Raw genomic sequence first — 26,656 nt, 5'->3', positions numbered from 1 at the left:
AATCAGCAAAGAGATATAGAGGGGAGGACATGATGGGAAGAACAGGGGGACTAAGGGGCTACGGTGGAAACAAGCATGGAATCAAAAGGGAGCAGTGGCATGAAAAGCACTGGCATATGAGATGCAAGCGGTTCTTCAGAAGCTCACCCACATCTGCTTTTGGAAGAACAAGGGGAAGAAAGCTCTTGTGCATTAAATGCTTCAGTAGAGCTCTCCTGAGAGCTGACACACTTTCTAATTTCCAAATTTATTGCCTACAATAGTTAGACCTGGAATCCCTCTCAGATAAAAGAACATACAGCTCCAGGTCTGTTTTTTAATCTTAACAAAACCCATTCCCTGACAGGAATTTCTTGTGACGAAACCAGTCACAAGTCTCAGAGTATGAGATTACTGGTGTGGGTTTCTTGTGTTGTATACCTGCAAATGTGAATGTCTGACAAGAAATTCTCAGGCTCCAAGAATGCAAACTATGTTATAAGGACACTTTGCAAATGTATGTTTTGACAAAAAGAAGGTTTATTTTCAAAGACTGAATTAAATGCATATTTAGAAAAAAAAGATGTTTACAAGGTTAACAGTTTAGAAGTGTTTAAGAGTTAAAAGTGACAAGAATTGAATGAATTCATAAACCCTGCTAAAGAAAATGGGGGCTTCAAAGACTTAAAAGGATCTTGAAAAAGCTTGAATTCTTTTTTTTTATAGCCTAATTTTAATATCAGTTCATAATTTTATTGGGTTTGTCCCGTATTTGTAGGGTAATGAAGGAATTGTGGTGAAATGTTTAATATAAAATCACTCAGAGACTATAATTTTAGAGTTTGGTTCAGAAAAGATGTGTGTCATGTCTGAGTGGTGGTTTTATCAGAAAAGACTGAGACGATAAACAAGCTGCTTCTTGAATGGAACTCTGTCCTCCTGAAAGGAGAGGCTGAAGTGTGTCAACTTTGTTATATCCTGTAACAGAAGTAATAACAGGGCTTGCACAGCATAGACATGTTAGGGAATGTCCTCCAGGAAAGGTCTGTGGAAGCGTGACAAACCAAGGAGCTTCTGCACCACAGTACAACGCAGAGTACTGTGCAGAGCATAGAACTGTGTCAAGACACTGGATAAGAAATCTTAGAGTGAAGATAGTGAGAACAGAATAAAGGCATAAGCCTGAAATACTTTTTTTTTTTTTTTTTTTTTACTTCAGTAGGTTATTGGCTTCAATTTCCTTGTATAGACTATAAGGAGAAAAATTTGTAAACTGAAGTTTACGTTCCAGTTGCAGAAAAGAACTAAATAAAGAATGAACAGAGAAACACAGATCTCTACCAGTACAGAGGTAGCACCAATTTGAGATGTTCCTTTAAAGTCCTAAGAGGTTATGAATCTGGAACCTCATGAATTTAGAGAAATGTAACTGACAAATTTTTTGAAATGGTAGATAGAACATAGTAAAAATGCAGAAATAGTAATTTAAAAGAGAAATATGACTGTATTTTGGAATTCTACCTAGATCTAGAGCTGAGTTAAAGCCAGGTATTTTCACATACTTGATCAAATTCAGATATGAAATTAGATTCATCAAAACGCTTTTGATTTCTAAACTCTTACTTATGCAAATACCAAACTGTACCTAATTTTTCACCAAAGCAAGCTTTGCCTTACATAGACTATCATAAAATTCTATAATGCATGTAGGTTTTGATACAGAAGTCTTCAAAACGGAGGCAGTAATAAAACAACAAATTCTATATAAATAAATGCCATGAGGGAGTGAATTCTGAATACGCACACGCATTTGCTAGCAGTCTGCTCTCAGTGTAGGGGTACAGACACATTTACTACTTCTCTTTCACCAGAAGAGCCAATGTTCATAAGTAAGCTCTCAAAAGGGAAGTTTTTTTCTCTTCAGGAGAATACCTGTGAAGCACAGCAACTGAAGCTGCAAATAAATGATCACCTCCAAACTTCACAGTGCTTCATTGACACACCTTTCCTTGGGTTGCCCTTTGGTTGGAAAATACTACTGACAATTTCTAGTAAAATAGTGGGAACTATTTAGGAAGTAGTTGTTTAATATGAAAGAACAAATAGCAAAGATGATGAAGGCAGGGATAAGCCTCAGGTCTGCAAGTGCTGCACTCTGCATCTACAGGCTTTTGGTCATGGGGGACACACCCTAAGGATCTGAGTTCTACGGTTTACAGAAAATTGAAAAAGCCACAGAATCCCCACCACTGTGGTTTACTGAATTGTTACAAGACATAATCTGTATTGCCTGCTTGATTTATTTTTATTTTTCCCAATGGTAAATATTCTACATGAAAGAAAAAGCTTTATATCTGCTACCTGGTTTTGTAAGTGTTCATCTGATAATGATCTAGAACAACCCACAGGGCACTTTAAAAAGCAGCAAAGTGTATTTCACCATCAAGGTTCCAAAGAAGTTATAAGGACTGAAAGAAGACTGAATGAAAAATCCCCAAAGTTTCCTGTTAAAGTTTACAGTGTTTTCTAGAAGTGATTTTGCTAGATTTTTTTTTTAATGGAATTTGATCTTGCTTATTGTGGGATCACTCAGAGTTCAACAGACCCTAGCAGCGTGCACAGCACAAGATATTTACATAATAGGGGTCTTAAAGAAACTTTTTTATCTTTAGGAGAGTTTGTCTTAACTTGTTTCCTGAGATACTAACTCTTGGAGACACACAGATTTGGCAAGGTACACAGAACCATTAATCTGCCCGACAGCGAAACTGAACTGCTGTGGCAAAGGTCCAGGTTCAGTTTGAAACATGTTTCCACAACTGTGAAACACCCTGTCTTTTCTAATCAGTGGAGGAATGAGGGCACGTTCTCAGCACCAGGCTGCTAAGCTGGGTATCACAGCTAGGTTTCTGGTGTTTCTTTCCTCCCAAGCACACATCTTCTACTAAAAAGGCTGCACATTTCCCTGAGGCTACATTGAAGTCTCAACTGTAAATTTCACAAAACGCCTCAGTTTATTCCAACAACTGGTTTGAGCCTCAGTTCATCTGACATCGCCCATCCTGAATTCTAAGCTCATTTTCTGTTGATATGTACTGTCAAAAACTGTGCTAAAACCAATGCTCTCCTTATTATGTTGTTAGCAAACATATAATTTTTTCTTTTATTTCAAAGTTTTATTTTAAAATAATTTTGGTGGTTCCAAACTAAAGACCAGAGAAAGTTCCTCCTGTCTTCACTCTGTCTCTGCTTTTTTCCTTCCTCTCAAGCCCCCGTTTCCTTAAACCATTATGTGCCTCAGTACCAATTTATTATCTTACCATACCCCTAGTTCTTCAGCTGTGACTTGTGGCTTTCTTCTGAGGAGTGTCACTTGTTGTGCAAAGAGAATGGGGCTCTTTTTTTAAACTCCACACTATTGCCACACTCTCCACATGCATTATCCCCAGTGACACACCCCAGCAGGGCAAACAAGCAGTTAATACTTTCTTTAAAATCTCCCAAATCTGTTTTCCCATAACTATGCAGTATTGAACAGAGCTGTATTACTGAATTACTGCATTTTGAATTTCATCAGCAAATTATTAGATCTGAAACATACAGGTGTTTCAGACTCCCACTTCATATGAAGGATTAAGATGACTCTTCTAAGTGCTTCTGAAATCTTATTTTCAAGAATTACTTCATTTCATAATGCATATTGGTATTAAACCCATTTATTGCTATCTGAACAGTTTCATCTTAAACCCAATTCGTTTACGTTTTCCAAAAGTAACAGGAACTTAATCCTCCCACTTTTCTTCTTTTAATCAAATTATTTCGATCACTTATTACCCTTCTTGACTATTTCACAAGCATTAGTAAATTAACTATGCCCACTCTTCCTTGTACATTGATGGATGCTAATTGTTTCTCACACAATGCTACTATTATACACTTTTTTGCACTAAAAATTCAGACTCCAAAATCTAAACATTTGTTCCAAGCAAAGAACAGGAATCAGAACCTATCAAATTCAATTCCAGATTTTTAATGGGAAAAAATAAAGACAGAAAAGAAGAATTAATGGTGAGATGAACTAGTGATTGCACATCTTTAAAGGAAAGGAGAACTTTAAACTTCATTTTTAGAAAAAGCTGATTTTCTCAAAATAGCCATGGTGGTTGCTGTAAATGGGTAAGTGGGTGTGGTTGAACTAATTTTTTCATTCTTAAATGTCAGAGAAGTAAACTCCAAGTTTCAGAACTATAGCCTGAAGAAAAAACACTCATCTGAATCATCCCTTTTGTTTAATTAAAAAAGAAAACCCAAGCCCTAGCCCCTGAGATGTACAGCCAGCACTGTTTGTGAGGAATGTCATCATAATTGGCCTCACCTCTAGGGAGGAGAAATTTTGGAGGGAGGGCTGCAGGCTGAGTTTGCCTCCCAACACCCTATCTTGAGGGTATAAAAGAAGCACGGGGGCAGTGAAGGCACATACTTTCCTCTTCTGCACCAAGCTGAATAACTGACCTTAGTGTCTTCTTGTGCTGCAGCTATGGCTACTTCCTTCATCCAGAGCTCTTCTTCTACCTATGGTGGTGGCTTTGGGGGTGGTGGAAGCAGGAGCTCTCGCCTTTCTTCAGTCCGAACAGGAGGAACCTGCCGAGCTCCAAGCATACATGGAGGATCTGGTGGCAGGGGTGTCTCCATCTCCTCAGCTAGGTATGTCTCCTCTGTAGGAGGTGGATATGGTGGTGGCTTGTGTGCTGGTTTTGGTAGTGGTTATGGAGGAAGCTACAGTGGCTTCGGTGGTGGTGCAGCCTGTGGCTTTGGTGGAGGGGCTGGCTTTGGTGGAGGTTTTGACATTGGTGGTGGCTTTGGTGGTGGCGATGGCCTTCTCTCTGGAAATGAAAAGATAACTATGCAGAATCTGAATGACCGTCTGGCCTCGTACCTGGACAAGGTACGAGCACTGGAAGAGGCAAATTCAGATTTAGAAGTTAAAATACGAGACTGGTACCAGAAGCAAGCTCCCACCAGCCCAGCCCGGGACTACAGCAATTATTACAAGATAATTGAAGATCTCCGAGACAAGGTATGACATTAGTATGTAAAGGAGTTATAAGAATGCATTAGAATTGTGGAACTGCATATTCCACTTCTTTAAAATAACCTAAAATAATTACAAAATAAATATTGGATTCCCAAACCCCCAATGTATTGCAGTTATGAGCATTCTAGTGGAAAAGAGACATTTTTTTCTCAATTTAAAAACCAAATATGTTATCCTGAAAATGTGACGTAGGTTGAAATTAAAGCACTTGCTGTAAAAGTTAGCAAAACATGGCAAAATGTGTTTAACATTACCAATGTATTTATTCAGTAATGAAATAGTAAAGAATGTGACAGGTAGGCCTCAAAAGTTGAAAAAATAATCCTCGTAGCTACAGATAAGATCAGCTGTTGTACAAATGTACTTTCTAATTGCGTTTCTAATTTGTGTTACACAAGGTAGCTTAGCTCTCTGATTCATATGGAAAAGAGCTTAGCATTTTTAGGTTTTCCCTATGAAAGCTGTAAGACTTACAGTGTGACCACAGAGTAACATAATAAATTGAAATGGCTACTGCAATCCAAAAAGCATGTCTGACCAGTGACATCACAAGAGAGGTCCATATTTATTAGTTCTTTGATGGCCTACAGCCTCAATAACTACCTACTATGTACTCAGGACTGTGATAGTTCATGAGTGTTCACAGGAACCTTTTTCTGTGTTTCTCAATTGCCAGATCCTTGCAGCTACTATTGACAATTCCAGAGTCATTTTGGAGATTGACAATGCCAGGCTGGCTGCAGATGACTTCAGACTGAAGTAAGTTTACCTGAAGCACATTTTCTTTCTCTGTCTTTGTCTCTCCCTCTCAAAACAGTTTTCTGAAGTTTAGTATTACTTTTTATCTAGAAAATAAAAAGTTCTTCAGTCACTGAAGGACACATTTCAAAAGGATGGATAGGTATTTTTCCTTGATAACTTCTGCTGAAAAAAACCCTGGCAAACAGAATCAATGTGATGAAGGATCAAATTGGAATATAAACCTGGTAGGACACAGTATCCAGATTACTGACCTGTTTACATAATAAATTATAGTTTGTGTCTTTTTTTTTTTTTTTGTGTGATGCTCTTAACTATTTTTACTAGCCTAAAACACAGAGGGAAAACCCAACAGGAATAGACTGAGATTTTCATTTAAAAGGAACAGATTGGTGTGAAGAGATCACTGTTCGGTTGCAGAACTTCTCTCTCAGAGTCTGAAATTTAGAAAAAAAAAGACAAAGAGTACTTTGGGGCTTGTCCAGCTCACAGACTCAGCAGTACATCAGACACTGCTGAAAGGATGATAAAGATACTTGCGCAACTGATCTATCTTGCAGTGATGCAGCTGCAGGTTTATATTATCTCCTCTAGTGCCCTAGGCAGAACTGGGCAATCTGTGCCTTCCTTCACACCAAATTTGAGAGGACACTGCAAATGGACTGTCCTGTGTGACATCTGCTCTATTGATGCTGATAACCATGATTAGGTTCTGCAAAGTGAAATGTCATGTACCTCTCAAGAATAAAATCAGATGCCAATGCGTGTACTTTCAGATGTCACAGTTGGATGTTGGAAAAAAACATTTTTACTCCCTCTCCCTTTACACTTCCTTTCAATATATATTTTTTCATTTATAACCCACTGTTCCTCCTATATTCAATATAAAATTTCAGACTTGTATAGCTTTATTGAATACAAACTCGTACATATTCCAGTGCTTGTTTCTTTTTTGAACTGCAGATATGAGAATGAGTTGTTCCTGCGCCAAAGCGTAGAGTCTGACATCAACGGCCTGCGCAGAGTCCTGGATGAGCTGACTCTGTCCAGAGCTGACCTGGAGATGCAGATTGAAACACTGAAGGAGGAGCTGGCCTACCTCAAGAAGAACCATGAGGAGGTGAGAGTCCTTAACAGTGCAGAGAGAAAATTACTTCCCTTTGGAATTTATATCTCTCAGGTGGGGAGGCAGAAATGCAAACACACACAAAAAAAACCTAACCCAGAATGACAACATTACAGCTTAATAAGAAGAGAACTGTAATATTAGAAGAATCCAAAGGGTGTCCTGGGAAGTATTTCTCCAATTCCAAACTGTTCAGACCTATTAGTTTCAGTTTGACATCCGTAAGCACAACAGGTCACTGAGGTAGTTAAGCTGAGTAAAAGAAACATATACATAAGTTACATGTAAATATGTGTGCTGTGTGTAAGTATACAGAGAGTAGAAAAGCATGTGCAATGAAAGATAAAATTTGACAAATGTTTTTATGTGTGTTCCACCTATAATACTTGGTAATAAAAGTCTTGCATACCACTGCATGGATTGCTGATGGCCGGAAATATATCAAGAGGAGAAAGCCTAATCTTTTTTGTGTCCTCTGCACCCTACCCATGCAGGAAATGAAAGAGTATTCCAATCAGCTAAGCGGAACAGTCAATGTGGAAATGGATGCAGCTCCCGGCATTGACCTAACCCGAATTCTTTCTGAGATGAGGGAACAGTATGAAGCTCTGGCTGAGAAGAACCGTAAGGATGCTGAGGCCTGGTTCTTCACTCAGGTATAGTTAGACCAATAAACAGCAAACTGATGCATTGCCTCATTACTACTGCCCCAGCAGATGGGAAGGGCCCTCCCTTTCTCCAAATAATTGAATTTTTTTTATATAATATGTATGTGATTTTACAGGTGCTTTTTTCTTTCAGACTGATGAGCTGAACCGTGAAGTAGCCACCCATACACAACAGATACAGACCAGCAAATCGGAGATCACAGAACTGAGACGCACCGTCCAGGGCCTGGAGATTGAGCTCCAGTCACAGCTCAGCATGGTATGGAGCTGTCCCAAGTACATCACAAGTCACTACTGTTACACTCTCCCCTTCCTCTCTCTCTGTCTTGCCTCTCCTTAGACACTCTGTGGGACAAATCTGCATGCTAACCTATTCTGACGTTACTCTGCTTTAGAAAGCTGGACTGGAAGCCAACTTGCGTGACACAGAAGGGCGATACTGCGCACAACTGGCACAGATTCAAGCCCTCATCACCAGCGTTGAGGAGCAATTGAGTGAACTTCGATGCGACATGGAGCGTCAGAACCAGGAGTACAGAATGCTCATGGACATCAAAAGCCGCCTGGAGCAGGAAATTGCCACATACCGCCAGTTGCTGGAGGGCCAGGACTCTCAGTACGTGACTATATATAAATTCTATGATGATTGGATAATGTTAATAACATGACACATTGTGAAGCAGTAGTTTCTAGTTGCTGAACTGTCTCCAGATAACTAAAATACATTCACTGCATATGTAGCCTTTTCAGTAATGGCAAAACAGATGCTTGGCAAAATATCAAGCATTACTATAACTCAGGCGAAATCTCCAGATCAATTGTGCTGATGATTTGAAAACAAATGCAACATTTTGACTATGACAAATTATAGAAAGCACCAGGCACCATATGTATGAATGTCTTATATAGTCCTCTTGTTGCACTGGAATAATAGCCTTCAGCATGAAATAACCTATAAAAACCTGTTCTTGTTACGTCTTTAGCTCTTGGTTTTCCACACTTGTGCACAGAGGTGAAAATATCATCATCATCATACACCAGTACTCCCAAACAGAAAAGAATTTGGTACAGATCATAGCTTATTTTAGTAAAAATCTACATTTCTGTGCCCATTTCTCATATCTGATCCACACATGGAATTACTTCTGATATCTGACGAGGAATCAGATCCTTACATTGTTTCTAGATCATGGTATTTTGAGAAGTATATAGGGACATATCAGGACCAAGAACTGGTCTGGCTGCTGTTCTGTTTCCTATCTAGTACATAGGAGTGGCCTTCAAAGCAGAAAGCACCTTAACAATAACACCAGTAACAACACACCTGAGAACCAACCCATTGAAAAAAGCAGTGTGAAACCATGGCTATTCACATGTAGTGGTTCCTAAACAGATCAATGGTTTCAGTGGACAGGGTCAGTAATGGCTGTTAATCAAATATTTCTTCTTTTCTACAGGATGTCAGGAGTGAATCCTAAGGATGGTAAGAAAAATTTTGAAGTTTTTTTTAGGGGCTGAAATGAATTGACAAAAGAGGATTAAATAAACCTGTATTTTTGCTTAGGATTTCTTCTTTCTAACAGAAACTACATTCTCTCTGTAATGACTACGTTATCATTTAGAGACAAAAGTATAATACTTTATCCTATATTATGTGCACTTTTGAAACCAGCAGCTTTCCAAAATAATTGCATGAACTCCTCATGGGATTCTAAAATATCAAAATCTCCCAAAGATTCCTAAGTTCCTATTGAGCTGATTCACACAAAATACAAGATATTTTCAAATCTGACATGTGATGTGCACTCCTAAGGTTTACTGGATGAGGACCAGTAGGGAGAGAAGGTAAGGTGTAAAGGCAGTTCTCCCTTTGGTAGGTGAAAAAGATCTTGTGAGGACACAAACAAAAATAACCCCATCACACAGCTCTTCAGGGTATAAGCTGCTAGTTGAATTTCCTTGCTGAGTTGTTTTTTTTCTCCTACATCAGCATTTCTGAGCAGTGGAAGACTTCGCACAAGCGTGGAAGATGATGGAAAACCTGTTTCTACTCGTGAAAGGAGATTCTAATAAAGAAATACTGAATCCTCTCTTGCATACAACACCATAGAAGACCAGTGCAGCCTACAAACTGGCTAATGCCAAGAGAAATATCCTTTCACTTTCGCCAAATCAGAAGAATGTAATCCAAGAATGTGCAACAGCTTGATGTCCTTCCTTAAATTTGCTCTCCCTTTTTGCATAATCATTTGGCTCTCTAAGTCCAAGATTACATGCTTGCTTTCTATCAGTAGCTATATAGTTTCCTTACAAACGAACCTACATAATAAAGTTTCTATTCTGCTTGTGCAAATACATCCAGTCTAATGGTTTCTTTTTGAAGTGAGTATGGCATCGCCATACACGTGATGATACAGCCTCCCTAACACGGTGTTCCCTGTAACCCAAACCAAGAGAAGTTCAGTGGATAACAACAATAACAATAATAACTTTAATAATAATAATAAAGATGATGACAAACGGACAGATATAAAGTGCCATTAAATTCTCCCAGGAATCTGCTAATATCAGTAAAAATCCAAGATCATAACGGAAAAAAATCCCTAAGCTCTCTTTTCTGAATTCAGAGCACAAAACATGACTACAGTCAATGCATGAATAAAACGCACCTCTGGAAAAAATTAATATTTTCCCATATATATATATATATATATATATATATTGTGTGTGTGTGTGTGTTCCTGTACTTCTTAAGCAAAAAGGCAAATTCCCTCAGCTCTTGAGGAAGCACTAGGCAAGGTCCAGGCAAAACGAGTTCCTCAGGCCGTTTGCTGTGACTACTTTGGTTTTCATACACGAGGAAGAAACCCACCTGCCTGTGTCTTCACTGTAGCTGTTGTATTAGTGACGCTGCCATTTCTTAGCAGGAAGTTAGCCTGCAAGTCTACACCAGTGCAATTGAAATGAGATGATTACAAAGATTTAAGAGGCTAGTAAATCCCAACTTCAGAAGCATAAAAAACATTTACATAAATCCTGTATTTTGCACACATAATCTATTTAGAAGATGGTTGTTAACTTCATTGCAGGGTATTTCAATCAACATAATAGTATCTACAAAAATTGTATAATTCTAGAATTACATGTTTTATTTTCCTTCCAATCTTCTTAGAGCCACTATTTTTATGTCTTCTCTTTTCTGACACTTAAAAAAAAGTATCTACATTGCTAGCATCAGCCCCACAGTTTGGCCATGAGCAACGCTGCAGGATCATTGGTATACCACTGTTAGGAAACACATATACTGCTGATTCCCACTGGAAAGATGCAAACTTCAGCCAAGAAACCTCACGATCTACCAGAAAGGAAAAACTAAACAATGCAAATTATATTTTTTCCTGATCCAGAAATCACGTGACTATCATATGTATCAGAGAGCAAGAGACAGAAATTCTACAGCCAAAGGCAACTATCCATTTGTATTTCAGGTGGAGGAGTTGAATCAACAAGTGACGGTTGCAGGGTATTTACCTGTACAATGTAGGTGTCAAAATGTTCTCCCTATCATGAAATGGCAGCCTATAAATTCAGTTCCGTTTGCTTTTCATCTTTCAATTCAGGAAAACAATTATGATTCCCAAATAAAGCAACTTGGGACTATGCATTCCTCGGCCCCTGCTAGGTGGGGCCTGCCGAGCAGCTCCCCAGCTTGCAGCAGGGGAAGAGAAGTCCCTATCTAATGGTGCCATCTGCTGACCATGTTCTACCTTTGTACCGAGACCTTTGCTTTCATTCTGTGCTCGGTAGACTAAATAGCTGACTAAAACCAAGTCCCACAATGCCAGCCTGACAAAGGAGAGCTGTAGTTTTGAAATAAGTTTTTCTGTCTTTTCCATAGATCCTCAACAGATGTTGATGAAAACTGTGTGGTGCCTTTTCCAGTTTGAGAAGGCTGAGCTTTAGAGGAAACACTTCCTATCTGCCAGATCACCTTCGTTTTGTATTACTTGCTAGAAAAAATAGAATTCTGTTTTTCATGATGGCATGATATCCCATGAAACTCTCAGGGAGTAAGACAGAGGCTATTCTGTCTCACAAACTATCAGTTTTGCTGCCAGGCACGTTATAAAGTTCGCTGAGCAATTTCACATGAAACAAAGGATTCCCTTCATTTTATGTAATGTTATGTACTTATGTATGCATGTATATTTTAATATCTTATAGAAAATTAGCTTGCTGAACTGCCAGGCTAAAAAATTCGGTCTGAAATTAATCTCTGGTGAGATGAACGGAACAGCAGGATACCACTGGTTCTATTGTAACTGGGGGTTTTTTTCAAGTTAGACCTTCACTTTTTGTCTGGTGCTTCAAGCTTTTCTCACTCTCAAGCAGCAGGGCAGACACTAAACTGTAGCTATTAATAGTAGATGTTATCAGAATATTTTGTGATAGGCATAGCTGGTACTTACTGGAAACCCACCTCTTCAATGATTAATTTCTCCAAACAATTCAAAATGTTAGTATTTCTATACAATGAAGTGCATGAGGAATAAGAAGGAATACGCACTCAATGGAAACATAACTGGTAAAAAGAAAATCAAGAGGTAGGGAGTAGAGTCAACACAGACCACAGGGAGGAGCTCAAAACCTGCCCTGACCAGGCAGTGAGACCCAGGAAGCATCCCAGGAAAGGATGACGTGCAGCAATTCTTTATTACTGAAAAATTTTAAACTAAGCAGAGAAAAAGAGATTCCCTCAGGTTCCTTCCAGGATAGTGTAATCCAGTTTTGTACAGTCTCTTTGACCCCACCATTCAGAACGAATAACAGTGCTAAGTAAGATCTTCTTGAATAGTTGAGCCTTCAACTGCTATAAGGAAAAGACGTTGCACCATTTCCAAGACAGCCCATGCCCACTCAGCTTTCCAGCTCTTCCCAAATCTTCTTCCCCTACCCCATCCCTCAGCTGCCATCCAGAACTACTCTGAAAGACAAGGCAAATCCAATAACCTCAGCTGTTGCCATAGGAATGTTTCACAATTTACCTCCTACTCATCAGCACGAGGAATAAGAGAATCTCTGCAGAAGCCAGACTTGCCTGTTCTATATTCGATGGATGGAGTTTGACAGAACATTACTGAAACTTTTGAGAAAGACTATGTTCACATGATTGCCAGGTCAATTTTTAGGGCTGGTAGCTTTAAATAATTACTTGAATTTTTCGAGTGTTGTTAGACTCATATTCTAAATATTTTCTCTAGTACACATGTAAATGCCTTAATAGTATTAATACTAGTAACTGCAATAACTGCGATAAATTGCTGCATTAGTATCTGTTTCAACAAGACTATTGAAATATGACTATACCTCAAATCGTGAAAAAAATCAGCAGAAAAGATTGTTAAGTACTTAATTCTCATGTATTTTGCCTGGAAATGCGCAGCTGAAGGCAGTAACTGGGCCTTACTTGGGACTGGAATTTTAGTCAAATGACAGAGGCTGGATAACTTCATTAAAGCCTCATGTCTCATACAGGCTGAAGCTGTTTGGTACGTTAATGACAGCCTGATAGGACATGCTGCGTTTCAGGACTCACAGACTGCTGTAATTCTAAAGCCTGAGAATTACAACAGAAAAAAAGTATCCTGAAAGACCCATCCCTGCTCCAGCTCCCACTTCTTCTATAAAGGACAATACTCTTCCCCTCATAAGCAGGAAAATATGATATTAACTGCAGGGTTAGAAAAATGTCTGAGGCAGAGCTGATCCTGTTCCACACCTACTGATTTTAGCCACACCTCACTATTACAATATGAAAAGAAAAGAGAAAAAAAAAAACCAAAACAACCAAAAGGAAAGCAATCTGGTATGTGGCTGTGCTTCCAAATAACAACAGTGTGTGCAGGCTCATAAATGCTTCAGAATTGACCAAGAGGAAGCACGTTTCATGATGACACAATCTTGTTGCTGTAGTCATTCATCGAAGGGAAACTCCCACAGGAAAAGGCATAAAGCTGCTTGGAGAAGGCTAAGGAGCTGCTCAGTGCTAGTCAGTCAAACATTGGGTTAGATTCACAACAGAGCTAAGTATGAGCACCAGCCAAGGCCCTTTTCAATTTTTTTCTGGGACCCTCGGGGGTAGTTCAGGGTGTGGTTTGGCCCAGCAAGGAACTTCTTACAGACCTTCAAGTGCAGATGGTTGTGCCAGCAGCACACATGCCTCTTTCTCCTCTGCCAGACCCCTCTGGCTGGCTACTGGAGGAGGGGCTCCTTGGGGAGGCTTCGGCGAGCACCATGGGGAAAGCATCTTCCTGGGTGGGAATGAGAAACAGACTATGCAAAACCTGAATGACCGTTTGGCTGCCTATCTGGACAAAGTCCGTTCCTTAGAAGCAGCTAACACTCAGCTGGAAAGCTGCATCCTAGAGTGGCACAGGACAAAGTCTCACGGAAAGAGGCATGACTTCAACCAATACGAGCAAAACGTCACTGACATGCAAAGACAGGTAAGTCAGAGCTATAAGTGACTATGTCATTCTATGCTCTTTTAAGGAATCTGGGTACTCATTTATGTTGATGGCTTTCCTTTAAAGAAAGTTGAATAAACACTTCTAAATGGTAGAAATACTAATGAAAGTGGTTACAGGACCTGGACATAGGCATTCTTCATGTTCAGAAGGAGTAGAATGGGGTACAAGAAAGATAGGCTGTTAGGAGACAAGGGGGATTCTGCAAAGACTGGTGTAATAAAGGGATTTATATGCTGCCAAGTGTTTGTTTCTGTGCATGAAACTGTGGTTTGAGTAACTATGTCTGGCAGAATCTGCTCTTTTTGACTGCACATGTATTCAAGCAAATTACAAAGCAGGCAAACTGAGAAGACTGCCTTCCTTCACACATGCTGTCCTTAGACATACTGTTGCACTTCATTTCTTTGATTCCTGTGGTAGCAGACAATGAAACTACAGGAGTTTTGGGTCCAATGAGCTTATGTAATCAGATGGAAAAATACTTCATTGTAATTAAGAAAATAGCAGTGACAAATTCCTTGTGGATGTTTTCACTATAATTAAAAGAAGAATTTCTGGTTCCTGCCAGTAGTTAATATTAACGTTCAACAGTAACTCTTTCAATCTCCTGAACTCACGTGTCTTTAAATTTAAGCATAATATTAATCTGTATTCATAATGAACATATTAGCACTGTAACCATCTGTGTGACTAATCAGTGTAATTGACTTTATATAGCCATATGGGGCAAAACCCAAAGGTATTCCAAATGCGATGCTGTAGTTTTCCCTCCACTTTTTATAATCTGGTTACCTGGCATTCTCCAGACCCTGTGCATTTTTTTTCAAAAGGGACTGGAAATAGTATTACCCTGCATTTTCGCTGACTGCGGCCAGGGACTTAATCAAACTCCCTGCTCGCTGTTAAATGTGTTGCCTCCAGGCAGAAGATGAGGCACTCCGACCACAGACAATGTGTAAGGAGAACCAGAATTGTCATCACCTATTTCTCTTTTAAGGATAACGAAAGGTCATCCATCTCCAGACCTACCACTTCAGCACTTTTTTTAACTGATCCAGAGATAAAAACTTGTTCATCAAGAATATAAATGTGCTTGCACTGATCTGGAATTAATAAATCAGAACTATTTTGGAAGACAATAAGATAAAAACATAATGCTGATTGGGGTGAAGCTCTCACTTTTGAAGAGGTTGTAACCAAAACACTTTTTTTTGACAGTCCTCACTTAAATAGCTATCCCTGGCTACAGGCACCTCTTAGGCTAATGGTGGTCTCAGCCAGTGCTGAATGCACACTCATAGTGGGGAGGAAAGGCTAGTAAAGGATTATTTACAGGTGACAATTTAGTGATTTAATGCAGAATTTTCACTTTCTCTATAAATTACTGCAATTAGCACCATGACTGTCAGTAAAACAAGTGAAAATATAGCATCTATTTATTAAATATAATTACATTAACTAACCATGAATTGAAAAGGTGAAAATAATTCAGCACCTAAAATGAAATTTAGATATAATTTAGGATCCTAGATCAAATAACACAGAAAGTCTATGATATCCTGGCTGTCTAAACTTGGAGGCTTATAATCATTTGGGTTCTACATTTTGGACCTGAATTCTGGATGAACATGCCAGATGGAGCAACGTTGCTTTGCTCCATCCTGAATCCTTTCTAACACAGCTACAAAGTAAAATAGCACCAGTTCTTCCGGTAAATGTCTCATTCAAACACCTTGTACCGCTAAATAAGCAAACTGGTTTACAGAGAATTCAAGGAGACAGGATCAATGCTGTTAGACAAAGGACACAAGACATGCTGAGGAAGAAGTTAATGCAGGAAGCCTTCTTGAAAAAAATCTAGTTTGAGAAGGAATTTCAGTGTGTTTCATATATAATAATGTGTGAGTTCTTAAGTAAGTTATCTGTAAATTTGCAGATTGGTATTACTGATATACCCATATTCATGATGGATGTAGTGAAGGACTCTGTAACATTGTAAACAGATAAATGTCCACATTTGAAATGCACTGCCAACTGGCACAGCAATCAACATCCTACAGCAGCTGGCAAAACACTGACAATTGTTCAGATTGCACAGAAGGAGTCGTAAAGCATTTACATAAATGTGTTGCTGTGTTGCACGATTATGAAATGGCACTAAGTTGAAGAACTCACACGTTGCTTTCTCATTGCCTTGTTACCTTCCATAGTAGAAGTTACTACTCTCTTAAGTATGTATTCAACAATTGTCTCTTCTCTGACAACAAATTCCAGGCAGCAACACATTCAGGGTACTGTTATACTTCTTCCGCTGGCCTTGATCATGTCCCAGGGCAGTATCCGAGGTGTGCTGCTAATTGCTCAAGGATGTACAGTCTCCTAACAGATTAGTTAAAACATTCCATAGGCACCTTCGTTTTTACCATGAGCAGTAAACTTTTGACACTTCAGGACAATTTTGCCATTTCCTTGTTTCTTTGTGATTCATTTAGGTGTGGGAAGTTTTACTTCAAGGTGCTGAGAGCTCTGTAACTAGCTAATGATTTCTGTACAGCCATAATGCACCTTGTTTTGCTCTGTAAGTGTTGAGTGAAGACAGCTGTTGGAACTGCAACCATGCTTCTCTTTCCTCTTTGTTAAAAAAGGACACAACGTCCCACAGTTATTAGCTCCTGGTAATTATGTATGAGTTCCTGCTAGAATTCTTTCAAAGATTTTGAATGGAATACTGAGCTTTTCATATTCAGACCTATAGTTCAAAGCTACTTCATGTTAACAGGGACTTACAACTCTTTTCAGTGCATGCTGAATACACTGAAGGAAAGATGCAGTGCACTTTCGGGGCAATTTTCAACATCCCAAAGCAAAATCAGAAACAAGAATTAATCACTCCATGCTGCTGGATGATTCAATACAGTTATAGGTTAATAACTGAATGGACAGTGACAGCTAGATGCTAGTGTTACTCTCAAAATGATAATCCATGCAGCTCCAGACTGAAGCACACGGTGGATTTGAGGGGCCCTGCTCACAAGTTGCTGCTACCATCATGGTTACATCTCTGCACCACAACACTGATTCAGCAAGGTGTTTATACACGTGCTTACTTTTTAGCATATGATTAATTTCAGGTTTTTGATTGTACTCAGACACAGCTTAATGGTTCTTACTGAAATGTGCCCTAGAGATGATCAAGGCTGCTTTTCAAGCAATGCTAAACAGAATTAAAATCAGTTTACAAAAAAAAGAAGGAAGACAGTGATTGTTATGCTGTAATACATCATGAAGTTTGTGTAATACTATTCATATCCTCTACCTGGCCATAAATAAGATGAGTCCTCCTGCTTCATATCCAGAAAAGTAAGATAAAGCGAAAAGTAAGATTATGGACAAAAATTGCAGAAGCATGTAAGTGAATTGGGAAACTAAGCTCTTTTTATTCATGTTCTCTCCTTAACATGGGAATTCTACAATTTAGATACTTCCTACAAGCAGCAGGGAGTCTAAAACATCACAGGTTATTCACCACCACCATATGGCAACACTGAGTCTCCTGTTTTCCAGATTGAGGAAGGCAAGATCACCAATGCCAGTATCCTTTTACAAATTGATAACGCTAACATGGCATCTGAAGACTTCAGGCTCAAGTAAGCTCTTCTATGGTTTCCTTATTAAGTTTGAAAGAGAGTTAAGCAAAATACTGCTTTTTCTTGATAATCCAATATGAAACTGATTTTACTGAGGTTTTCTGGTGATACTGGATAAATAAAACCAATGTAGAACAGAAAAAGGAAAAAAAAAAAGATAAAACCCAGAAAGGATAAAAAGGATGTAAAAACCACAAATGATTGCTGAACTATCTTGAGTCACCCTGTTTATGATACTTGGTTCAGGTCCTGAAGAGCAGGTTTTACAGCAGACACTTGATATGTGTGACAAAAGGCATTTAAAACTGCCATCTGGGAATACAAATTAACGCTTCTCTGCCCTATGCTTTCCCAGTCCAGCCCAAATCTATTTCCTGTACTTACCATCTTTTCTGTCCAGCTCCGCAGGAAATACCCATCTTTTGGTATCTTCTGCTTTGGAGCCTCATGAATTTTGCCACAGTGAATTTTTGTTCCAAGGTGACACAGGGACCAGTCCTCCCTCAGCTACCAGTACGGTTTGGTTTTTCAGTACACTGTTGAAAGACAGTTCTCAGATCAACTAGAAAGCCAAAATGTTCGGACAGAAAACTTCCAGGCAGATCTTTGCAAAGGAAATGAATTTACATTCCTGTAAGTTAGACTTCTCAGGAATTAGGAAGATCTGTCTTATTTTCAACAGATGATGATCAGCTATTAAAAAAATATCTCAGCTTTTGGTAAGATCGTAAAAAACTCAAAGACCTTGAACACTGTAGGCCTTATCTAGCCATGCCTTTCTTTCTTTATCATTCAATACTGTCATAAAGAGGAAACAGTAGAACTACTTTGAGAGACTGGAATCGTAGAATGAGTCTAATACATTGAATTTAGAAACATCAATAGAGCCCATAAAAAATTAAGTAAAGGGCAAGATTCTGAGGAGCAAAAGTGCTTCATGTGCCCCAGAGAAGATACAAAAGTGTCCTTCTGTCTTTGGCTCCCTACAAATGGCAAACTGCAAAAGGTTAGAGAGAGATGCTAATAACTGGTTTCCATGACATTTTTCCTATTTCACAAATGACTGAAAAGTTATCATTTTGGAGCATTGCTTGTTGATACTATTTTTACATATTTATTGGCAGTTTTTTGAGAATTATATTGTCAAAGCTTTCACAACCTGGTGAATATATTATTAAAATGCAAAAAAGTAAAATGAAAGCGAATAATGGTTTCATACCACATAGAAGTTTTAAGGAAGAAAGAAAAACAATAATTAAACCCATCTTATTTTTAAGACTGTTCAAGAATATTCAAAGAACAAATGCTAGAAACAGAATTTGTTTTCTTGGTTTTTTGTTCTCTCTAGTTCCCTACATAGAGGACTTAAGCAAGTCTACTTCTCTTTGATCTTATACAAGAGGCTAGAAGCAGTCTGTTCTTAACAAGCATGCTTTATCTTCTTCTTCCTGATAAAGGTATGAAGCAGAGAAGTCTCGCAGGCAGGGAGTGCAGCTCGATGTTGAAAACCTGCGTAAGGAGCTCGATGGCCTGACCATTATTACAACAGATCTGGAAATGGAAATTGAAGGTTTGAGAGAAGAGCACATCCTGAGGAGGAAAGACCATGAGGAGGTAGAAAGAGTTCCACTTGGTAAAATCCTATCACACAAATCTTCGCTACCATGTAATTAACTTTGAGTAAGATCCACAATCTATAAATGGGATTGATGATTCAGAATCTAATCATGTTTCTAAAGAAGCCAAAGAGTCAGATGAGGCACAAAGTTTGTGTACTACTTTACCAATTAAATTGGGATTTCAGAAAGGATAACAAACCGCTGTATTTTCACCCACTCTTTTGTAGCCACCTATCCATCCGTCATACATAGCTAATAATAACTTATGTATTTGACAGAAATATTCTCAGAAATACTTAGATATAAATAGACAGAGATTTCAAGTAAATAGGAAATGTTATTGGTTGCTGTTGAATTTTACCCATCACTCTCTTTTCCCTCAACTCTGGATATCTCATTTCACAGAACCACAGCAGCACAGAGTAGCTGAGGTTGGAAGGGACCTCTTGAGGTCACCTTGTCCACCCCCCTTGCTCAAGCAGGGTAACCTAGAGCACGATGACCTGAACTAAACAGACCTTGAATTCTTGAAGGTCCAACATTAGAAACAATAGTTGGTGAAGTCAAGTAAAATTACTTATTCTTGCAAAATCCTAAGCACGATAGTTAGATAATTGTCAAAAATCATGCTGCTCTGACTTCTTCCAGAGCTATACCACAGTGGTCTCTGCTATTCCCACATAAATATAATACCACTGCCTGACAGCACACTGTTTTCATTTCGCCCGATCTGATGATATTTTCTGTTATTACCTAATGCAGAACTAAACACCCTACTCTGTATCTATGGATTATTAAAATGGAAAATAGAAACACAAGGGTTACACAGCAGTAGATGAAGAGGTCTTTGGCTGAACCCTTATTGCCAAGGATACTACTGAACAGCTATAATAAAACAGTTCTTGGAAGCAGGGCAACCAACAGAGACATCAGTATGTCCAGTTGATCTGCATTTTGGAGGCCATGATGTCATACCCTGAAATGCTGCTTTGCCTAGGTGCTTTTGAAAATGGTACCTAGCACATAAGATTGTGCTACACCAAAAGGAATGTTACCATACCTGCTTGACTTGTCCTGTAATTATGTTGTTTACACAGTAATTATATGCTTTAATCCAATTATTCCTTTAACAATTACATAGAACTTTTACATTTCTCTCCTGTAAACTTAGTTATAGTTCCATAAATATTAACATACAGGGTAAGAAAGACGAAATTACTGTTAGATTTTCATCAGAGCTTTTGGGTTCTGAATAGATAAATAAATAAAAAATGTCAGTGCTTCTTCATTAAGTATATAACTCCCAGAACATTATACAAAAAGATCTTTTCACATGTTTTTTACGGAGTTCTCTAGCACAGTTCTGCCACAGAAGCAGATACGAATCATTGGTTTAAGTCACATCATAGTATTATCAATATATAAATTTGCAAATAGTGTTAACTGAATATAGATAACAATTAACCTACCATAATGAAAAAAATATTTTGGGTATTGTGAAAGGAGGGAACTGAAGAAGCCAAGACAGGAGTGAAAACTTTCCACTCTAATTAACAAGTTTGCTTGTTTCCTCTGCTAATATATGAATAGGATATGGAAGCAAATCGCTCATCACAAGACTTCAAAGTCAATGTAAAAGTAAATGCAGCACCTCCTGAAGACTTAGCCAAGATTCTAGCAGAAATAAGAGAAGATTATGAAGCCATAATTGAAAAGAATCGTCAAAGCCTGGACACTTGGTACAAAGAACAGGTAACAGGTATTTTCTGCTCATTTCAAAGATCTCTGTTCTATACACGACTAACCAGAATCAGAAGTTTTTCTCTTGCTTTTGCTTTATAGAGCACAGCTATGTCTCTGGCAGCAGCCCCTAATCCAGAACAGATACAGCACAATGAGAATGAGATCAAGGATCTAACCCGTACTTTACAGTCCCTGGACATCGAGCTGCAGGCACAGATGAGTAAGGTATCTATTGTAGACATCTCTGGCTGGGCACTGTTACTTCACATATTCTCAGAAACTGTCATGGACCAATTCTTCATTTAAATCCATAGCCTAGCATAACTATTGTAGTTATTAAAGTACCAGTGAAACTGGAATTCGGACTATGCTAACTTTGCCAGAATATGCAAAATAGATTCAGCAACCACCACCAAGAAGTGAAAAATCTCTGTCTGTCCTTGGAACAAAATATGGGGTGTGAAGAAGAGATGGGATAGCTGCCTCCATGATCTAGAAAGAAAAAATGTCCAAGTAGATGGATAGTAATACAAAATTCATATTTACAACCCCTGTTATAATGCATGAAATATATGAACTGAAAAATGTTGGCGGGGAATCTTCAAAAATATTACTCAGCTCTTGCACAGGTTAAAGCTCATATGCCCATGACTTGGAGACTTTGGAGCAATTCTGGACAGTAAATGCAGAACTGACAATAGAGTTAACTGTTACAGGAGCACAGCTTTTGAGCAGAAAGAATATGGCAGGGATAAATTACTCAGGTTTTGCCTCTCATTATGCACACATGACACAGCTTCATGATTCTGCTGTCTTTACATGAACAGTCATGCAAATGCGTAAGTGTTTAAATTACCACAGTCTTAATTTTGCAATCTTCTACCTAGAGACCAAATTTTCTGGCATTTCTGCATTATATTTACCACATAAATAATAAACATAATATTGGTATTATCTGCTGTCTTAGAAACGCATGCTGGAAGACACTTTGGCTGACACTCGGAATTACTATGCTGTTGCACTTCAAAACATGCAGCAGATAATCTCCAAATGTGAGGAAGAGCTAACCCAGGTTCGTTGTGACATTAAGCAGCAAAATAACCAATACAAGGTTCTTCTTGGGATCAAAACCCGCCTGGAGAAGGAAATTTCCACTTACCGCCTGCTGCTGGAAGGGAATGTTGACGGGTAAGGCAAAGCCGCCCTGACTGGAATAGATGACAAGAGAGTTCTCATATTCGTGTTATTTATTTGTTTGTTCGTTTATGCTTAATCAAAGCTTGTGAGTTCCATACTACATCAAGGGTTGGTATTTTAATGTGATGGATCATAATAAAAAGCTGAAGCCACTTAGGATACAGAGAAATGTGTATCCATGTAATTTGGATTACCTAAATTAACATAACTTCTTATTAAAAAAAAATAATAATCTGTATACCCACAGTATACCTGTCTCAGCATGGGAAAAAATGCCAATTTCAGTTAACTTCACAGTTATTTCCTATCTGCAAAACAAGTTCTAGATCAAAAAGAAGCCTGGAGACAAGTTTAGATCTTTTTCTGTCAGCCATCTGCAGTTACAAATACCAGCACACAAAATCTGTACTGTGTGCCCCTCTGCTGATGGGTTGTTTGGTTTCCCTTGTCTGAAATGTCTGTGTTCAGACACCTTTGGGCCTCTATTCTTTATTCTCTCACCTCAGATACAGAGTAAGTCTTACTTAAACAAAATGAGAAAAAGGAAGTTTAGCAGCCTTTATAACTGAAAATCTCGGGGAGGCAGGACAGTATGGCACCAAGTACGGAGTTATCTGTCAGAAGTCAAAACAAGATTGACTTAGGCAACTCAGAATATATGAGAAACAATGCAGCTGTCCACAGTAGAGCAATAATGAATGTACACAGGAACAGTTTCAGCTGAGAGTGTCTGTACCTAAGACTACCGAAGAGGAAAAGTTTTCATGGTATAAAAACAGAATTCTTTTTTCTTTTTTCTTTTTTTTTAATCTCTTTTTATAGTGGTATCAGGTCTCCTTAGAATCAGTGAGAAGAAGAGGATGAATAACTTCTTGAAATTAGCATAATAATTATTTTTTCTGTTTTATTATCTTCACAGGGTAGCAAGAAAATCTGAATCAAAAGCTAAAGGTAAAAGTCCCATATTTTGTTCTCTATAGTGACTCTTAACCGTTGTCATTTCCCATCAATTTTTACTCAGAATAATTTTAAGCTTACTTGAATGAGCTATGAAAGGTTTGCACGGCAATTAATTCTCGTGGAGGCCATATTTGAGAATAATTTCAGTGATTCATTGGTCTTGTGAAGAGCTGGACTTCAGAGCACATTCTGCTATGCCTGCCCCCTGGCAGACTGCTTCAGACTGACCTCTGTTAGTCAACTACGTTGTCCAAAGCTCAGACTCGAGACTAAAGCTTTCATGGTATATGAGGAGGCATCGAGACTCCATTTGGTGACTAAAACAGTGTTAGGGCTTGTGAGCAAACAGAAAATCTGCATGTCTGGAAACTCATATTCTGGCATGAGCATGACCTACAGACATTTAGGATAATCTGCTCTGAAGTTAGATTTGCATTGGCTGGGATGTAGCTGTATTATTCATTTGCCCTGACCTGGACAAGACTCAGGGTGACTTTCTGGCAGTACATTTCAAAAAGAGCAATAGTAACTATTGACTTAAAGGGAAACATGTAAAGATAAATCAGCTGAGGAGGTAGCTGGTAAATTACTGTAAATTAAGCTTTCCCTGCATCATCTTGTCTCAGCATTGCTTCTTGTCTAACTTGTCTAATTAAGCTTTCTTTTTCTTTAAGAACACACGGGGCAGACCCATCGGAAGATCAAAGCAATTGTCCATGACAGTGTGAATGGGCAGGTGGTATCCTCCACCATCAACGAGATCCACCAGCAAGCCTGAAGTAAAGAGTTCTGCTAACTACTGGCTTTCCTAGCAGGCTAAGCTCTGACAACCCTTCTGTGCAACTACGTGCTGTATGTTCGTCTCCCTGTGTGTAAAAGAGGGATACTATAGCAAACGTTCTCCTAAAATGATTTGCAGCTTAATAATGAAAAGTGCCATACAGAGCTAGGTATAGCTGATATTACTAGTTTAAAGAGCTTTTAGTCATCAGAACACTGAAGAAAAGCTATTCCATGAAAGTGACTGGCTGAGCTGGTAATACATGTATTATGCACATCTCACTGGGGCATGAATCTCCATCTGTGATTCATTTATTGCTCTACAAATTAACTATAATTTAAAGTGAATAATCTCTCAGCTTTTCTCCTGATTTTATGTCTCTCATCATATACCAATAAATTCTTTTCCATTACTTTTTCTGGTGGTTGTAATTTCTGATTTTGTTTTTTCTTACATATGCACCAGCCCAAAGTGGCAGTGTTACTGACATGGGTACAGACTGCAAAAGCCTTATTGTTTTAGGAGGTGTAAAACCGGAAGGACACAAAAAAGGAAAAAAGAGGTGACACAAGCTACAAGTGACATTTACATAAGCAAAACTACTAGATTTCCCTACATGCAACTTTTCAGTGTCACTGTTTAAAACCACATTATCAGTAGGAATGTTGTGAAGTACACTTTACTAAAATAGTCACCCTAGAAACATCTCTTTATTCTTCAGCTTTAGAGATATTTTAACTGTCTTTACACACTTTCCTTCAAGGATTCTAAGTACTTTCCCAGATCCTCTCATTCTTTCTCAGTGACCCATTTAATTCAAAAAAACGTTTCAGTTATTTGCTTTCATATAATGTTTATTGGTTTTGCTGACATGTTCTGTAGTCAGGATAGACTGGTGTGTGCAATGCATACTAACATAAGAGGCCCAAGTTCTTTAGGCAAATCCAAGCTCCCCATCTCACTCCAGCCCAATCACCCACTCAGCAGGAGACCCTAACAGCAATAGCAAAATTTCCATTGATACACAAAGCTAAAAGCTGAGCAAGAAAACCTGAAATATTATTAGGACTGTTTAGGCGAGGAAGGCTGTAAAGCAGAATGAAGAGAGACAAAATGGAGCATAATGAGTGCCTGTATGGATTTGCATTCCAAAGTCAATGTCTGCATATAAAACAGTGTGTTCAGGGCAGTCTCATATTCGTGAGTGGATTGTCATTGTGCTCTTTCATACCTACTCATAAGGGACTTTCATAAAGGATTCCTGTTACCTGCTTTGCTTTGAAACAAGGCTCACCAAAGAAAGTAAAAATTTCAAAGAAAATGCAGATTTAAAATAAATAAAGTCCATCTCTATGATGCAGTGTTTTTTTACTGGCATGTTAGGACCAGTTCAAGATTCCCCTTCCCCCGCCCCCCCCCTCCACCCTTGTTGCACAAAGAGATCCCAAAAGCATTGAATGGATTACCTAATGGTTTCTTTAAATTGGGTAAAACTTGCAATACAGGATTAGTAACTCTTGGCTAATAAACAATGTCCTTCCTTATGGCTTACCAGACCCAACAAGCCAGACTCAGTGTTTGTAGCATCTGGACAAAATGTGCCTAGGTTTTCTTGAACAATTTTCTGTGTTATTTAGATACTCATTTATCAGATGTACAGAGCATAAGTGCATTGCTGTGATATAAATAATTATAAAACCCCCTAAGTAGCCCCTTATTTCTAAAACAAAGGGAAGTATCTATGCTTTGTGCTAGGTTTTGATTGTGCTAAACTACAAGGAAAGGAGGAAAAATGAATAATTTAAGTGCTTTCTAGAACACACCTGTCCTCGCTTCACATTCTTGAGCAATGCATTGGTTTTACTCGTGTCCGAGTGTCCTCTCACGCAGCAGTGAGAGATGCACACCCCGCATTCCTGTGTTAGGCTCAGCTGTGGTCCCAATGGTACTGGCTAAGCCGCAGCAGTTACTGTTGCACTCCACGGCTCTGATGATTCCAACCTTCTCCTACAACTGTGTCATTGCATTCTGTAATGGTCAGACCAGTACAGCTCACAGCACTGACCTCAGAGGTCACTCAGTTTACTCACATCATCACACATCCATGGCTCTAACACATCCATTCAAGTTGCTATCTTTTGTCCTCACATGTATAAATATTAACTACAGTACATGACATTTTCTAAGTGAAAGCAAGTATTCTATGGCAAAAAACTGCTTATTTCTGGAAAATTTTTCATGGCTTTAGAATGCAACAAATAATTGCAGATTTCCTTTCTGTTGAACAGCTTAATGATACTGCGCCACAGGCCATATGTTGCCCTATATCTAGTGGCTATTCATTATTTCTGAATTTGTGTTCTGGTAAAAAGCTATGCATTTCTAAATGTATTTAGGGTAGGTCTGCACCCTAGAAAATAAATAATGATACTAATATTTACTACTTGCATGCACTGTAAACATTATATTCTAACAACATGCTGAGAGATGAAGTTAGGGAGATAATGAATGGGGGTAGTATTATCATTCCCATTTTATTGCTTGAGAAATTG

General features: G+C 38.6%; 2 protein-coding genes and 1 long non-coding RNA gene across 5 annotated transcripts in view; 2 read left to right on the top strand and 1 right to left on the bottom strand.

Moving 5' to 3' along the window:
* LOC129782606 (uncharacterized) overlaps positions 1-26,656 on the bottom strand; it is a 110,768-nt gene that overhangs the window by 49,295 nt on the left and 34,817 nt on the right. The gene's annotated exons all lie outside the window — the stretch shown is intronic.
* On the top strand, positions 4,273-9,906 carry LOC101920517 (keratin, type I cytoskeletal 15). Of its 3 annotated transcripts, XM_055789825.1 has the most exons (9): positions 4,273-4,571; positions 4,614-5,056; positions 5,751-5,833; positions 6,797-6,953; positions 7,454-7,615; positions 7,761-7,886; positions 8,023-8,243; positions 9,085-9,110; positions 9,618-9,906. In XM_055789825.1, the coding sequence occupies exons 1-9, from the start codon at positions 4,517-4,519 to the stop codon at positions 9,695-9,697; spliced, it is 1,353 nt and encodes a 450-aa protein (XP_055645800.1). In that variant the 5' UTR covers positions 4,273-4,516; the 3' UTR covers positions 9,698-9,906. The 3 variants fall into 3 exon arrangements, with proteins under 3 accessions (XP_055645800.1, XP_005232706.2, XP_027635944.2); XM_005232649.3 differs by having other exon boundaries at positions 4,273-5,056; XM_027780143.2 differs by lacking the exon at positions 9,085-9,110 and having other exon boundaries at positions 4,273-5,056; positions 8,023-8,282; positions 9,628-9,906.
* On the top strand, positions 13,682-24,523 carry KRT23 (keratin 23). The gene is made up of 8 exons (XM_005232648.4): positions 13,682-14,133; positions 17,722-17,804; positions 19,262-19,418; positions 21,014-21,175; positions 21,266-21,391; positions 22,134-22,354; positions 23,283-23,314; positions 23,998-24,523. Exons 1-8 carry the CDS (start codon positions 13,717-13,719, stop codon positions 24,099-24,101), a joined length of 1,302 nt encoding a protein of 433 aa, XP_005232705.3. The 5' UTR covers positions 13,682-13,716; the 3' UTR covers positions 24,102-24,523.

This window comes from Falco peregrinus, chromosome 18, assembly GCF_023634155.1.
Source record: "Falco peregrinus isolate bFalPer1 chromosome 18, bFalPer1.pri, whole genome shotgun sequence".
Taxonomy (NCBI): Eukaryota; Metazoa; Chordata; class Aves; order Falconiformes; family Falconidae; genus Falco; species Falco peregrinus.
This window is presented reverse-complemented; position numbering and strand designations above follow the sequence as displayed.